Source organism: Columba livia, chromosome 1, assembly GCF_036013475.1.
Source record: "Columba livia isolate bColLiv1 breed racing homer chromosome 1, bColLiv1.pat.W.v2, whole genome shotgun sequence".
In the NCBI taxonomy this organism is placed as follows: Eukaryota; Metazoa; Chordata; class Aves; order Columbiformes; family Columbidae; genus Columba; species Columba livia.
Window position 1 is genome coordinate 167010640 of NC_088602.1, and position 12997 is coordinate 167023636.

General features: G+C 44.3%; 1 protein-coding gene across 1 annotated transcript; it reads left to right on the forward strand.

Moving 5' to 3' along the window:
- Positions 1 to 7992: 7992 nt before the first annotated feature.
- On the forward strand, positions 7993 to 9360 carry SNRPF (small nuclear ribonucleoprotein polypeptide F). The gene is made up of 4 exons (XM_065043337.1): positions 7993 to 8174; positions 8304 to 8429; positions 8616 to 8680; positions 9241 to 9360. The coding sequence occupies exons 1-4, from the start codon at positions 8172 to 8174 to the stop codon at positions 9305 to 9307; spliced, it is 261 nt and encodes an 86-aa protein (XP_064899409.1). The 5' UTR covers positions 7993 to 8171; the 3' UTR covers positions 9308 to 9360.
- Positions 9361 to 12997: the final 3637 nt, after the last annotated feature.

A 12997-nucleotide genomic window follows, 5' to 3' on the forward strand; every position in this document is an offset into this window, starting at 1 on the left:
TGAGCGTTTAAAGCAAGAACCCACAAAACCATAGATAAGCTGAAGTGTCTTATGTCCAATTCACAGAGGCACGTAAATCCACAAAGTGTCACAGGTATGAACTAGCCCTCTTTCCCTTCTAATTATGTATCTTTTACAGTCTGTCAAAACAAGTAGTCACTTGCCTTACGTGAAGCATCATATGAAAGGAACATCAATAGCAGTCCATTGTAACCCACAAGTGATCAAACAACTTTAAGGATAACTTTAGAAATACAAAATTTGCCAGAAAATACTCAACATTGTGCATGAATATGCTAAATCTTTGTTTATTGTGTAGCAAATAAATAGCACAATAGTGTCATATCTAAGCTAGCATTTATGATATAAAATCCATATTAAATGCATCTGTTTATTAAGTTAAGTTGGTAATGCTATTATTAAGGTTTCACTGTTTTCCATTCTAAGCTCCTCTTTCTTAGCAGCTTATAACTTTGGCAGCCTTTAATTGTTTGTATAAACATTTACAGCAGACAGATCTCTAGAAGAGCTTTCCTGGAAGCAGGAAATATCTGCACCAAGCTGATATTTTTCAAGAAAATTTCAGCCAAGAAGGTCATTTCCAAGAATGGTGCTCGGGAAAAAATAGGTTCCTTTTCCCTTATATAAAAAAAGTCGTAACATTTTTCTTCTGGAATAATGATAATGACCTTTGCAGCAAAGACTTGAGTGTCACAATAAGCGGTCTTTGCTAAGGGTACACCTTTTGCTATGCTTGTGAAAAGTTGCTGAAATGTGGCCATGGTCTAATCCTTGAACATACCTTAGTCCTCCAAATTATCGTAGTTGCACATGCTGGTCAGAGTGAGACGGCTCAAACATTAGAATATGTTTGTTGGTAGAGAAGCGGGCTTTTTTCAGTTGTTTTTATTACCCAAACTAACTTAAGTATCTCTGTCCTGCATTGAAGTAAACTTCTTCACTTGCCTGGTTAGTATTTGTCCTTGCAAGTGTGTTTGTCACTGCATTCCTGGGCAGAAGAGCAGATCCTCCATTGACCATCTCTGGGTCCTACTACAGGAACACCCTCTGCTTACCCACTTGGCCCTTCCTTTTACCTGTGGTGTAAATTGCCACAGAGGAGAGATTGCTCTGGAGAAGGAAGGCACCAAACGGAGGCAAATGTCCATGCCATGCTGCTGCGGCCACCGATGTTCCCTGATAGACGGGTGATAGTGGCTGCCATAAGACTGTAAAGAACAGAAAAGGAGTTGAAGGGAGTGGTGTGGCAGTGGGGCCAGGTCACCTAGGACAGGCAAGGAACACCAGAAATTGTCAGCACACCACTGGGAACACTGAAACTGCTTGTGGTGGCTCTCCAGGCTCTTGGTGCCCAAACAGGGAAGCCCATGATGCCTCAGGTCCCTCGTCAGAAACATCTGTTTGGCAAAGAGAGGGGCCAGCTCGCATCTGTTGTGCACTTTGGAAAAAAAAGTAACAGATCTAACAGCATACTCCGCAAAACGAAGGCAGAAATGGCAAACTAAATAGCGATCTAAAGCATTACAGAAAGCACTTGTGACAAGGGAAAACCAGCACATCAGTAGCCTCCTGGCTAGAAATGAGGCAGGTAGAGCTGCTCTCAGTGAGCACTGTTGACACAATGAAGTGGAAACCTGTCTGGCCAAAACTCCAAATTACTAAACTCTTACAGGATTTTGAAGAAAGGCCTTTCTGTGGTGACACACTGCACCCAGCATATACAGCTGGGCACTGTCCCAAGAAGTATGGAAGTCAGGGCACTGGTAATTTGGGAACAGTTGGCATAAAATCAGTATAAACAGCTACAGCCATGCTCTCTCTCCTGGATTTGTTTCAGATGATGCATGCTGAACCACGGGATTTTGAGTTACTTTTGCCTTGAGCATGCTGCAGTCTTTTGTGCTGTCTGCCTTGGGCATCTGGTCCTAATTCACTGACCATCCGCACAATTCCTGGTCCCTGTAACCCTTCCTATTTTGGGTAGACTATGCCTGTGGGGTCTGTGGGGTCTGGGAAAAGCTTGCCCACCTATGCAAGTTTGGACTCCTGCCTGTCTCAGGAAGGCAACAAGATGCTCAGAAGTTCTGTTAGCTGACCAGAAACTGGCTGCACGAAAGATTCTCTTCTGAGTGTACTGCATGGGGAAGGCTTATAGACATACATTTGACATTCCAGCAGACCTTTGCCACCCCCTGGCCCTGGAGAGGCCCCCTCACAAAAGCACCACCAGTTCCACAGAGAGGCAGAAGTCACTGGGCTCAGATGCAGGGTAGTGATCGCTGCCTCCCAGCTGAGATGTGGGCCCTGGGCTCAGGTTCAAGTCAAACACAAAATGCAGACATTGCCTCTGGAACATTTCAGAGTCCAGGGGGTTGGGGATTTTATCTGTCTGCAGCCCCTTCCTGGAAATGAGACTTTCTGGCCCAGCTGCCCCAGGATCAGTTCTGGCTCCCCTGGGGGAGATGCAAACAGCAGACTTTGCAGAGGCTCCAAAATCACTCTTCCCTTTGGCTATCACAAAAATAGATGTATCTGGCCAATTTAATAAAACTACGGCACATTCAGAACCTCACAGTGTAATGATGGGAGTCGAGGACATACTTGCCCCTACAGCTGCCATTCAGCATTGATGACTCACTGGCTTCTTTGGGGCCTGGGCTCCCCATTCTCTGCCTCATCTCTCCAGAATATTGCTTGGGCTCAGAAAGAGTTTTCTGAGCAGCTCAGGAATCCTGGCTTTTTATCCTTCTTTTAACCCAGCTGCATTTCTCTCTTTCACTTTCTCCTCTACAGATAGTTTCCTTCTGCTCCTCCTCTGAAACAGTGAGGGAACCTCTTGTACAATGTCTAGTGTCTCTTGACCGGTGATCCCCTGGTGATCCATGTACCGATCCAACAGCTCTGTTGCCTAAACACCCCTTCTTCTCCTCTTTCCCCACAAGATCTACTGTTAAAAATTACTTTCCTCTGTTTGTCAGGGTAACCGTTTGTCCAAGAGGACTTCAGCATAAATAAAGGACTATTAGGTTTAGAAATTGTTAGATTTCCACCACCACCGCTGGAATCTCAGGCCTGGCTGGAAGCAGAAGGACAAGAGAAGAAGCAGATGAGCTCCTCTGTTATAATACAGCTTCCCACCTAACACACAGAGCCTCCGACACCAGCCAGACTTTCTAAGCTCTTGTCGGACAAATTTCTCAAAACACCAACTCTTGAAACACTTCTGTGATTTGGAGCCAGCTATTAGTTTCCATTAAGATGTTTGTGTGAAAGCAGTTTTCAAATTCCTTCTGCACAATGCTTGATCCCCCCCTCCTTTTTGACACACACAAGAATGCCACTTTATTATTTATACAGATCACTTTGTTTTCCTCAGCACATAATTTCAATTCCAATTCATTAATGTCAAAGCATAAAAGAAACAAAAGCACATAAAGCAACAGAGGTTTGCCAAAACCAGAAGATAACAGCTGATAATTAAGGAAGTCCCATTATTTCTTGGCAAAGTAGCCTGTGTTTTCAGAGACACATTCTTGAAGGGCGTCCCATTAGTGTAGCTGCATAATTTGCATGAATACTATTTGCACAAACAAATAAAGGTTTTCAATATGCATAAAAGGAAGCTTTAATGTTCCCGTAATTTCTATACAATACCCATCCCATGCCCCTTCTCGCTGGCACAGCCCAGCCTGCTGACAGGTTCAGAGCAGAGCCACTCGAGCAAACCTTGGGGGGTGGGCAAAAATTTTCTGTGACTCCACCAAGACCTGGGCTCTTGTTAGCAGATACATACCACCCCAAAATCAATATCCTAATTATCCTGGTTAATCTTGGCACTTGGATTCTGTACACCCACTTCTGCAGCACAGTTTAGTTTGGATGATGATCCTAGGATGTCACAAAGAAATTGAAGAGCTCTTCTTCTGGAGCCTGATGTCACTAGATACTGGACCATAAAATCATGTAATCATTTAGGTTGGAAAAGAACCTTAAGATCACTGAGTCCAACATTAATCTAACACTGTGATATCCACCACTAAACCATATCCCTAAGAAGCTTATCTACAGATCTTTTAAATACCTCCAGGGATCCCAGTCCTCATCCACGGTGAAGGTCTGTGGTGGACAGTTAGTTATTGCTTCATTCATGGAAATTTGATCAAAAATGGTTGTTGCGGATGTTATTCAAATGACAAATCGTCAACAGAGAGAGGAAAGATATTTTACTGGTAGAGAACTCTGTGAAAATACTGCTTGAAGATAAACTATTTTATTCTGGCAAAGCCTCAGAAGGTTGGAGTTATACCTCTTGTGAGGGCTGTTGCTAATCCACACATTCTGCCACAGCAGTTCCCAAGTCACCAAGAGCTGATAACTGAAACAGATTTTTTGCACATATGAAAACCATTTTATATCTTACTGAAAAATATTTTTAGATAAAATTTCATCAGATACTTTCTACAGAAAATTTATGGGCAAGAGTAAATTTTCCATTACGGTATAAGTTACAATGGTAAATCTTCCATTATGCCTACTGCTGAAGGAAAAATACATTTATTTCATGGCAACATTTGGCCTAGAGTCCTAGATCCTCTTCACATTTTAGCAGTATTGCTACAGCAGCAAAACTCTCCAAGGGTGCACACAAACTTAAAATCCTTCTGGGTCTGTGAGAGCCGTAACTGCTGCATCCCTAAGCAGCTAGAAGAGAGAGCTTGTCAGAAATCAACTCCTGGCCTGCACAAAACCACTTAACAACCACCTAGCTGAGACCAAGGCATCACATCACCTAACATATTCAAGAACCAGAGATTACAGTCCAGGAGTCCAGCAAGGGGGAGAAAGGAGGGTGGCACATCTTCACCTGGAACAGGTTTGGATGGGGAGAGTGGCAGGTTCTTACACGGCTTTGTCAATTATGAATCCAACATAACCAGAAGCTGAGGTTCACCCGTTGCAGAGCAGGGCTAACTCCATGCTGCTACGCTGGATTTACTTTGATGCAAACCTGTCCTTTGAAGGTACCGCCTCCTGTTGGAGCTCCCTTTTTGCCAGGTCAGCTCTCTCCACTTTCAATCAGGGCTGTGTCTTCACTGCTGCTTTAGGGTCTCTGATTGCAACCAGTGCCCATTTCATGGTGTCTTTGGCGTGATGACAAAGTTGATGCTGCTACTAGTATGGTGATGAACTGTGTATTATCACAAGCAACTTCCTTGATGTGGGAGAAAAGTGCAGCAGAGCAAAACCCCATTACACTGGCATATTGCTAGGAAAACGAGCAGGGTGGTCATTAAATGTGCAGCCCAGAAGCTGGAACATGGGGTAGCTCTGAAAATATCCTTAAGAAACGTGTTTATGGTTGGCAGAAAGGGGTTATTGCTGGGACTTCCTGTCTCAGCAAACTCAGCTCCATCAGGAAACATTTCTGGGCAGCTCAGTGATGTGAGGGCACAGGGGTAGCCCTCTCTGCCTGGCATTATGGTGATATGGAGTGTTAATGATGTCAGTGAGCATTTGCACCTACACAGATCAGATAACACCATCTAATGAGTCCCTCCACCAGAAATGCTGCTGCCGTAAGATGTCCAGCTGCTTCCTTCGGGACAGAGCGTGGAGAGTCGTGCTAAATTCCCACCCCTGAGCTGTAAGAAAAAATCCTATCCATCCACCCAAGGTCTAAGGTTTGGATTAATCTAAGACAAAAACTCTTTCCTGTTCATTTCCTGTTGAGCAGCAGCCTAAATACCCTGACCCAAAGGCAGAAAAGAATGCAAACGATTACTTCCCCTATTACATGGGGAAATACACAGAGGACAAAAGGTGAACTTCACCCCTGTGCTGAAGGTCAGGAGAAGATCCGCGTAAGCAAACTGTCTCCAAGTCAGAATGATTCAGCCAACAAGGTAAACAGCGAATTCCTCACTGCGGGAAAAAAAGCAAAACCTATTTTGTTTCCTGATTAACTAAGTTATCCAGTTAACTACATCAGATGTAGTCACGCATTCTGTGATCTCAGGGCTCCTTCCTGCCCTATCGCCACACAAAATTGCTGCAGAACCAGGCTACAGCTGATGATGAGATTACCAACGCATGAATTCATGCACCGATTATGAAACTAGAAGTCAAGCACTCCTGCTCTCTGACTTCTACACCGGTAACGATGAGACTGGGAAATTCTTGTCATTTTTGTTAACTTCATAACAACAGGTCTGGGATATTTACTCATCTGTCAGAGGAAGAGAGTGTAAACTGAATTAAAAACTGAATGTAATTGTTCCTGTTTTTCTTGGTACACAAAAAGCTTTCCTAAGATAAGTAGGAGACATTATGGCCAAAATTGGTTCAATATGTGAAAATAAGAAGTGCTGTTCACAGATAACATACCAAACTTATATGCCATTCACATATTTATCCTCAGTGATTTTCAGAAAAGTCCACTAATTACTCCCACAGCATGATTTTATCCAAGATAACCACTATAAGATAATTGCATTCTGCCAAATTATATGTTATCACTTGAAATGAGCTACTCTTTATTCCAAGTGGCATGAAAATTCTTTCTATATACACCATTTCCCACCATGTTCATGCTTTTCCTAGATAGTTTCAACACAGACTTCCTTACAGAAATCTTATAACTTAGCTCCTCTTTCAGCTGGCCAACAGTGAGTCTTGCTACCAGAAAGACTATAATTCTGATGTTGTCTCTGTGCTCATCCAATACACCCTAAACCACACTCATTTGCAATGATCATGGCAACAAGGATCTGATTGCACTTTTGACACATGCTAGTTAAAAAGAATTGCCATTCCAACTCTTATTCACGCCTACACATACATAAAGGTGTTGCAAACACTGTGCGTGAGGGCAATCTGGATCTGGAGAAGACAGGCTGTCAAGTCAACAGCACATTTAAGCAGGTGATAATAGTTTTGCTTCCAACACTAGGGCACTAGACTGGCCTTTGAAAGGTAAAGTGCACGAAAGATGTAATAGCTCTGTAACAGAAAGGTTAGCTCCTGTGCGTATGTTTTCTACATTCAGCATCTAGTACATTGAAGATGAAGTGAATATGCTGTACGCAGGAACATGAACACACATTGCAGCATTTGATGACTTTAGACATAGAGAACACACTAGTGGAGATGTGACACATTAGTGAACAGGACAAATGTTGATTCAACATATCTGCCTGTTGAAGGTTAAGAGTCACAAACGACACTAGACCAGGCCTGACATTTCGTGAGTCGGGCTGATTGTCTCCACAGCCAAGAAAAGCTCAGGCAGCCTCTTCACCTGGGGTCCAATAAGCCAGCAGAGAACCCGCACATTGGCAAGGACACCGCTTATGCATTTTACACACTCTTACGGTGTTCCTATCCATGTGTGTGGAGCCACCAAAACGTTCTGATCTGCGAATTTATTCTCAGGCACGACTCGCTGTCGCCTCGCAGGTGACACGGGGGGAGCTCCCCGCAGCCCCTGGGCAGCGCGGCACCGCCGCCCCGTGGAGAGCGGCCTGCAGGGCCGGCTGCCGCTGGGCGGAACGGCGTCCTCAGAGCGGGGCAGCCCGGAGGAGGAGCGACACCCGCTGGGCCGGACACCCACACCCGCACCCGCTGGCCCAGCGCGGCGGGTCCAGCCCCGGCCGGGAGGGCGGCGGTTGCTCTGCCCGGCCGGCTTGCAAGGCAGAACAAGGCTGCTGTCGGGGCCTGCGGGGCGGGCACAGGCGGGAGGGAGGGAGGGAAGCGCCTACGGCCCGGGATGCTCATGACGGGGGCCCCGGCGCTGACTCGGCGGTGCGGCCGCAGGCGCCGGCAGCGCTACCCCCGCCTCGCAGGCACAGAGCGCCTGGCGCCGGCTGCGATTGGTTGGGAACAGGGAGGAGGCCAGACAGCCTGGCCAATGAGAGAAGCCCGAGGAGGCGCCGAGCCAATGGGCAACTCCGCTTTTCGCTTCGCGCTCTTGGGCGCCTCAGCCTATTGAAAGCGCGGCGCGGCGGAGGTGAGGGGTCGGAGGTGAGGGCGGCGCCCCCGGAAGTGGAAGCCGGAGCGGCGGTGCCTCCCATTCTTTCGCAGCCGGCGGCGTGCACGAGTGTTTTGTTCCCGCGTGGGCCTGTGTTCCTCGGGCCGCCGCGCGCCGTGTTGCCATGGTGAGGGCGGTGCTCGCGCCGCGCGCGGGAACGGGAGGGGGCGGGGGGCGGAGGGCGCGCGGGCAGCGGGAGCCGTGGCCGTTAACGGTCCCCGGTGTCGGTGTCGCTGACTGGCTGCTCTCCCGGCAGAGCCTGCCCCTCAACCCCAAGCCCTTCCTGAACGGGCTGACGGGGAAGCCGGTGATGGTGAAGCTGAAGTGGGGGATGGAGTACAAGGGCTACCTCGTCTCCGTTGATGGCTACATGAACATGCAGGTGAGCGGCGGGAGCCGCCGGGGCTACCGGGAGGTGCCTGGAGCGGCAAAGTGGGGCGATTCTAAAGGATCGGCTGTGGGAGTGGGGTCGCTCCGCTGCCCCCGGTCGCTGTAGCCGGGTGGTGGTCTGGAGGGCAAAGTTTCTTCTTTTATAACCATCCCGACTCTTGCTGGTTTTCTTCTCAAGCTTGCAAACACAGAGGAATATATAGACGGTGCATTGTCTGGACACCTGGGTGAAGTTTTGATAAGGTAACTAAGATATTAATGGCAGAGAGTGTGTTTCTTTAAACCTTCTTACAGCTTATGTTAAAGTTTGTATTGCTAGATGCTGTGTTCCTTGGCTAAGATGCTAAGTGTTAATGTAACTCTTGTGTAAAACCTATGAGATCCCTTCTAAGGGGAGAAAAAAGGAATTTTGAAATATTTGTAAAGCAGTGTTTATGATAACAAAACTTTAGTTTTCCTGATTGTCGTAGATCTATAAATCTCTTGGTACTAGTAGAGTGTATTAATGTATTGCTACTGAAAGTGTTTTGCATACTTGGAAACTAAACTTGACCATAACTGTTAACTCAAAAGTAAAAATTTCTCATACAGCATTGTCAGCTGGTTACTGCTTTTATGAATATGTTGTTTTTCACAGTTGTTATCAGCTTTTTGGAAAGCTGTACAAGCTCAACAGCAGCAATTTGTTGTGCTGAATCTTGCTGTTGCCAGGCCATAATCAAACAGGAGAATGCTTATGGTAGTGTATATGTGTGGAAAATTAGCCTGTTTACCACTAAGGGAACTTTTGGTTCTGTTTACAGGTGCAATAATGTTTTGTACATCAGAGGTGTGGAAGAAGAGGAAGAAGATGGAGAAATGAGAGAATAGGTGTTTTGTATATCTGGAAATAAACTTTTTTTTTTCTTTTTTGTTTTCCATAATTTTGTAATGAGATGTTTACTTTTTTTGCCATTATATTTTAATATGGAGGAAGTGAACCCTTAAAAAGATCTATAATATTTTATTGGCATTTGAAAAACTGCTGGAGGAGTAGGCAATTATTTCAATTTAAAACTGAAAATTGTAGTGAAAAGTGAGCATTAAAAAAAAAATCCACAACTGTTAGGTGTTACTGGTGCCAACAAATGCCATTAGTGTTAAGGGAAATATCTCAATTTAAGTGATTCCCAGAATTAATTAGATCCTGAAAGACTGAAGGACCTGCAGTAATATAGGCTGTAGAATGAGCAGCAGAAATCTTAAAAAAAAATCCTGATGTGCCTGCTGCAGACTGGTGATGATTTGGTAATGATTCCTCAGCTCTGAATTGTTTAATTAATTAGAGGACGCAGCTATAATGCTTTATAGCCTTACGTCAGTAGAAACAAAGTTTCACCTCTAAGTGAAAAACTGTAAGTCACCTTGCAGTATGTGCAGGAACCTCATTTTTAGCCATCTTCTACTTTAACAGCTGAAGGCTTGAGCAAAATACCAGTTATTTCCCATCTGACACACAGGAAAATATGACACTATATATTTTACAGTATGTATGCAGTTACTATTTAAATACGGCTAGTCTTTAAACCTGTGTAAAAAATATTTGGAAATGGTTGTGAAGACTTAAGTGCAGGTGAGATGTGGAAATCTGTTACACCCCAGTGTCTCTAAGGAATGTTTTGCTACTTTGAGTCACAAAGCTTGAAGTGTGGCTGTACAGTCCTTAATAAAGAAGCACAAATTGGTATCGACTTCGTAGCTAATACCTGCACAAACAAGAGCCTCTTGGCAGTTATAAAGGCCCATAGACTTCAATGGCATTGATAGGGTTAAGACAACACATAGCAAAGTGGGAGTGCACTTTTCTTTCTCTCATAAAAACAAAGTCTCTCATTGCCACTAGGCAGCTGGAAGGTTAAAGTTTTGGCCGGAACACAATAACCGTGTTTTCAAATGTTAAGAGTAAACACTGAGGTTAACTGAATGTCCCTTACCTATCAGCCTGGCTTAATGAAGGACCATTGCTATGCCAGTGCAGCCAGTCTGAGACTCCCTGTTTCAGGCTGTGATGGAGCCAAGAATCAGTACCCAGCCAGCCAGAGGTACACTGCATCAATGTAAATTAAAAGCATTGTATTTGACCCTTCTGTCCCCAAGAGGGCCACCCATGTCCTGGGGTGCATCAAGCACAGCATTCCCAGCCGGCCCAGGGAGGTGGTGGTCTCACCTGGAGCACTGGTTACAGTTCTGGGTGCCACAGGATAAAGCGGATATAAAACTACCAGAGAGTGTCCAGAAGAGGGCCACAAGGTTGGTGAAGGGCTTGGAGAGGAAGCCATATGATGAGCGGCTAAAGTCACTTGGTTTGTTGAGCCTGGAGAAGAGGAGACCAAGGGGAGACCTCATCATGGTCTACATCTTCCTCACAAGGGGAAGGAGGGGCAGGTGCCAAACTCTTTGCAAACAACAATACGACCCAAGAGAATGGCAGGAGGATGTGCCAGGGGAGGTTTAGGTTGGACATTAGGAAAAGGTTCTTCACCCAGAGGGCGGTGGAGCGCTGGGACAGGCTCCCTCGGGAGGTGTCACAGCCCCAAGCCTGGCTGTTCAAGAAGAGACTGGACAACGCTCTCAGACACATGGTGTGAACTGTGGGGTTGTCACATGCAGGGACAGGAGTTGGACTTGGTGATCCTTGTGGGTCCCTTCCAACTCAGGATGTTCTATGATTCTAACAAAAGAAAGTAAACCACCAGGAACCATTACAAACTACTGTTTTTCAACCCATCTTTTCCTAGATGTTCTAAAAAGTGGCCTCACTGTAAAGTTTTCAAATTGCTTTTGAATAATTCAGTATAGTCCCCATTAGAAATGCTACACTTCCAGAGGAAAACAAAGGAAATATTTTTTCCTGATCCTAATTATTGAACAAGTTGTATTCTGGAACTTGATTGATAGTCCTTAAAATTTTACTCTAGAAGTACTAGGAGAATGCTTTTCACATTTATGTGATGTTGGAATATGCTTTTTAAATTTACTAGGCTCTGTACCTAGTTCCTATCTTGCATTAATGAGGTCCACACAGTAATTCCCTGTGTAAACATCTGTTTTCTCCTACATTTTAAAATTAATTAGTTAAACATTGAAAACCTTCTCATGTTTTTATCATGAAAGGAAGTAAATAGATGCAGTTGACTGGTATTTCTCTGTTATTTTTCATTACCTTGTATATCACCCTTATATATGAAATATTAAGGCAATATGCCTAAAGTTCTTGAATCTGATAACTGAGTTCAAATGAAGTCTGAATGAATACTCAAAAGTGTTTAGTCAGTCTTACTCTCCTCCTTTGAAATCAATGGGGGTTTTACCATTGATCCCTTGGGAGCACACTGAGCATTATTAAAATTCAAAGACCATAATTTTCTGGTGGCACAGATGAATACTGACATCAGGTCCTCTACCATGGGATATCTAAAATAAACAAAAGCATTTCATTTGCAGGTTCGTTTATAAATTATTTGAATTAATATTATACGTTATTTCACATTTCCATTATGAAGAAATTACGGTCTTTATTTAAGATATTCTTGATGATGCATTTACAAGAGAAACCAACATCTTCAGAGCAGCGCAGTTACGTACTACAGGTCTTTTTTTTGTCGCTTTGCTCCAAGAGCACAATAGTTGTATCTCCCAGCTCATCTACTGCTGTTCACCAAAACAGTAATCTGAAATCTTTTGTCTTCTTTCACAACCTATGTGCAGTAAGACAAGGCCTGCTGCTGTAGTGATGACCACAGACCCAGCCACAGGAAGAGGCAAAAGGTGTTTGACTCAAAATAAGTGCCATGCAGGCTGTGGCAGCAAGGAAAAAATTCTCATATTGCCTTACAAACCGAACAAATGCCATCAAAAAATGAGTGGCTAGCTCAATTTCCCTGCCTTTCAGTCTCTGGAAACTCTTAATTGAATTGCCTGCACTGTTTCTACATAGAGTTGATGCTAGTGTTAGCGTCTAATTTGCACCTGGTTTGGAGAAAGAGAACTGAGAACTGAGAACTGAGTGCTGAAAACACAATTTCCCCAAACAAGTCATTTCTAGCAGTCATAATTTAATACACCCTTACCTTAAATTTTGGGATTACAGATCAACCTGAGCTGCATATCATATTTACATGTCTCCTGTCTCACTTAAATCTGAGGCTATATTTCTGTTTGGTATCAAGTTACTGTTCTATACTTATTCACATTACAACACTGTCTGCCTTAATGTTTTCCCCTGATGTTAAACTATTGTTTCATTTGCTGGCTGTTGTGAACGTCGTGTTTTCTCTTCTCAGTCAGTGGGCCGGTGAGCCAAATTCATACGTGATATGTAAGGTGCTGTAAGATAGATTGCATAATATTCACTTGAATTCCCTCAGTATTTCATGTTCTGCTCTTCGTAATGTGAAAGGCAATGTAACACAATGTAACTCTCATATAAAGTACTTCAAAGGACTTAAGCAAGCAAAAGCATCTCCTCACATAAATTATGCTTTCTCTCAGCCATTTATTATGTGAGGTAACCTTAATTTA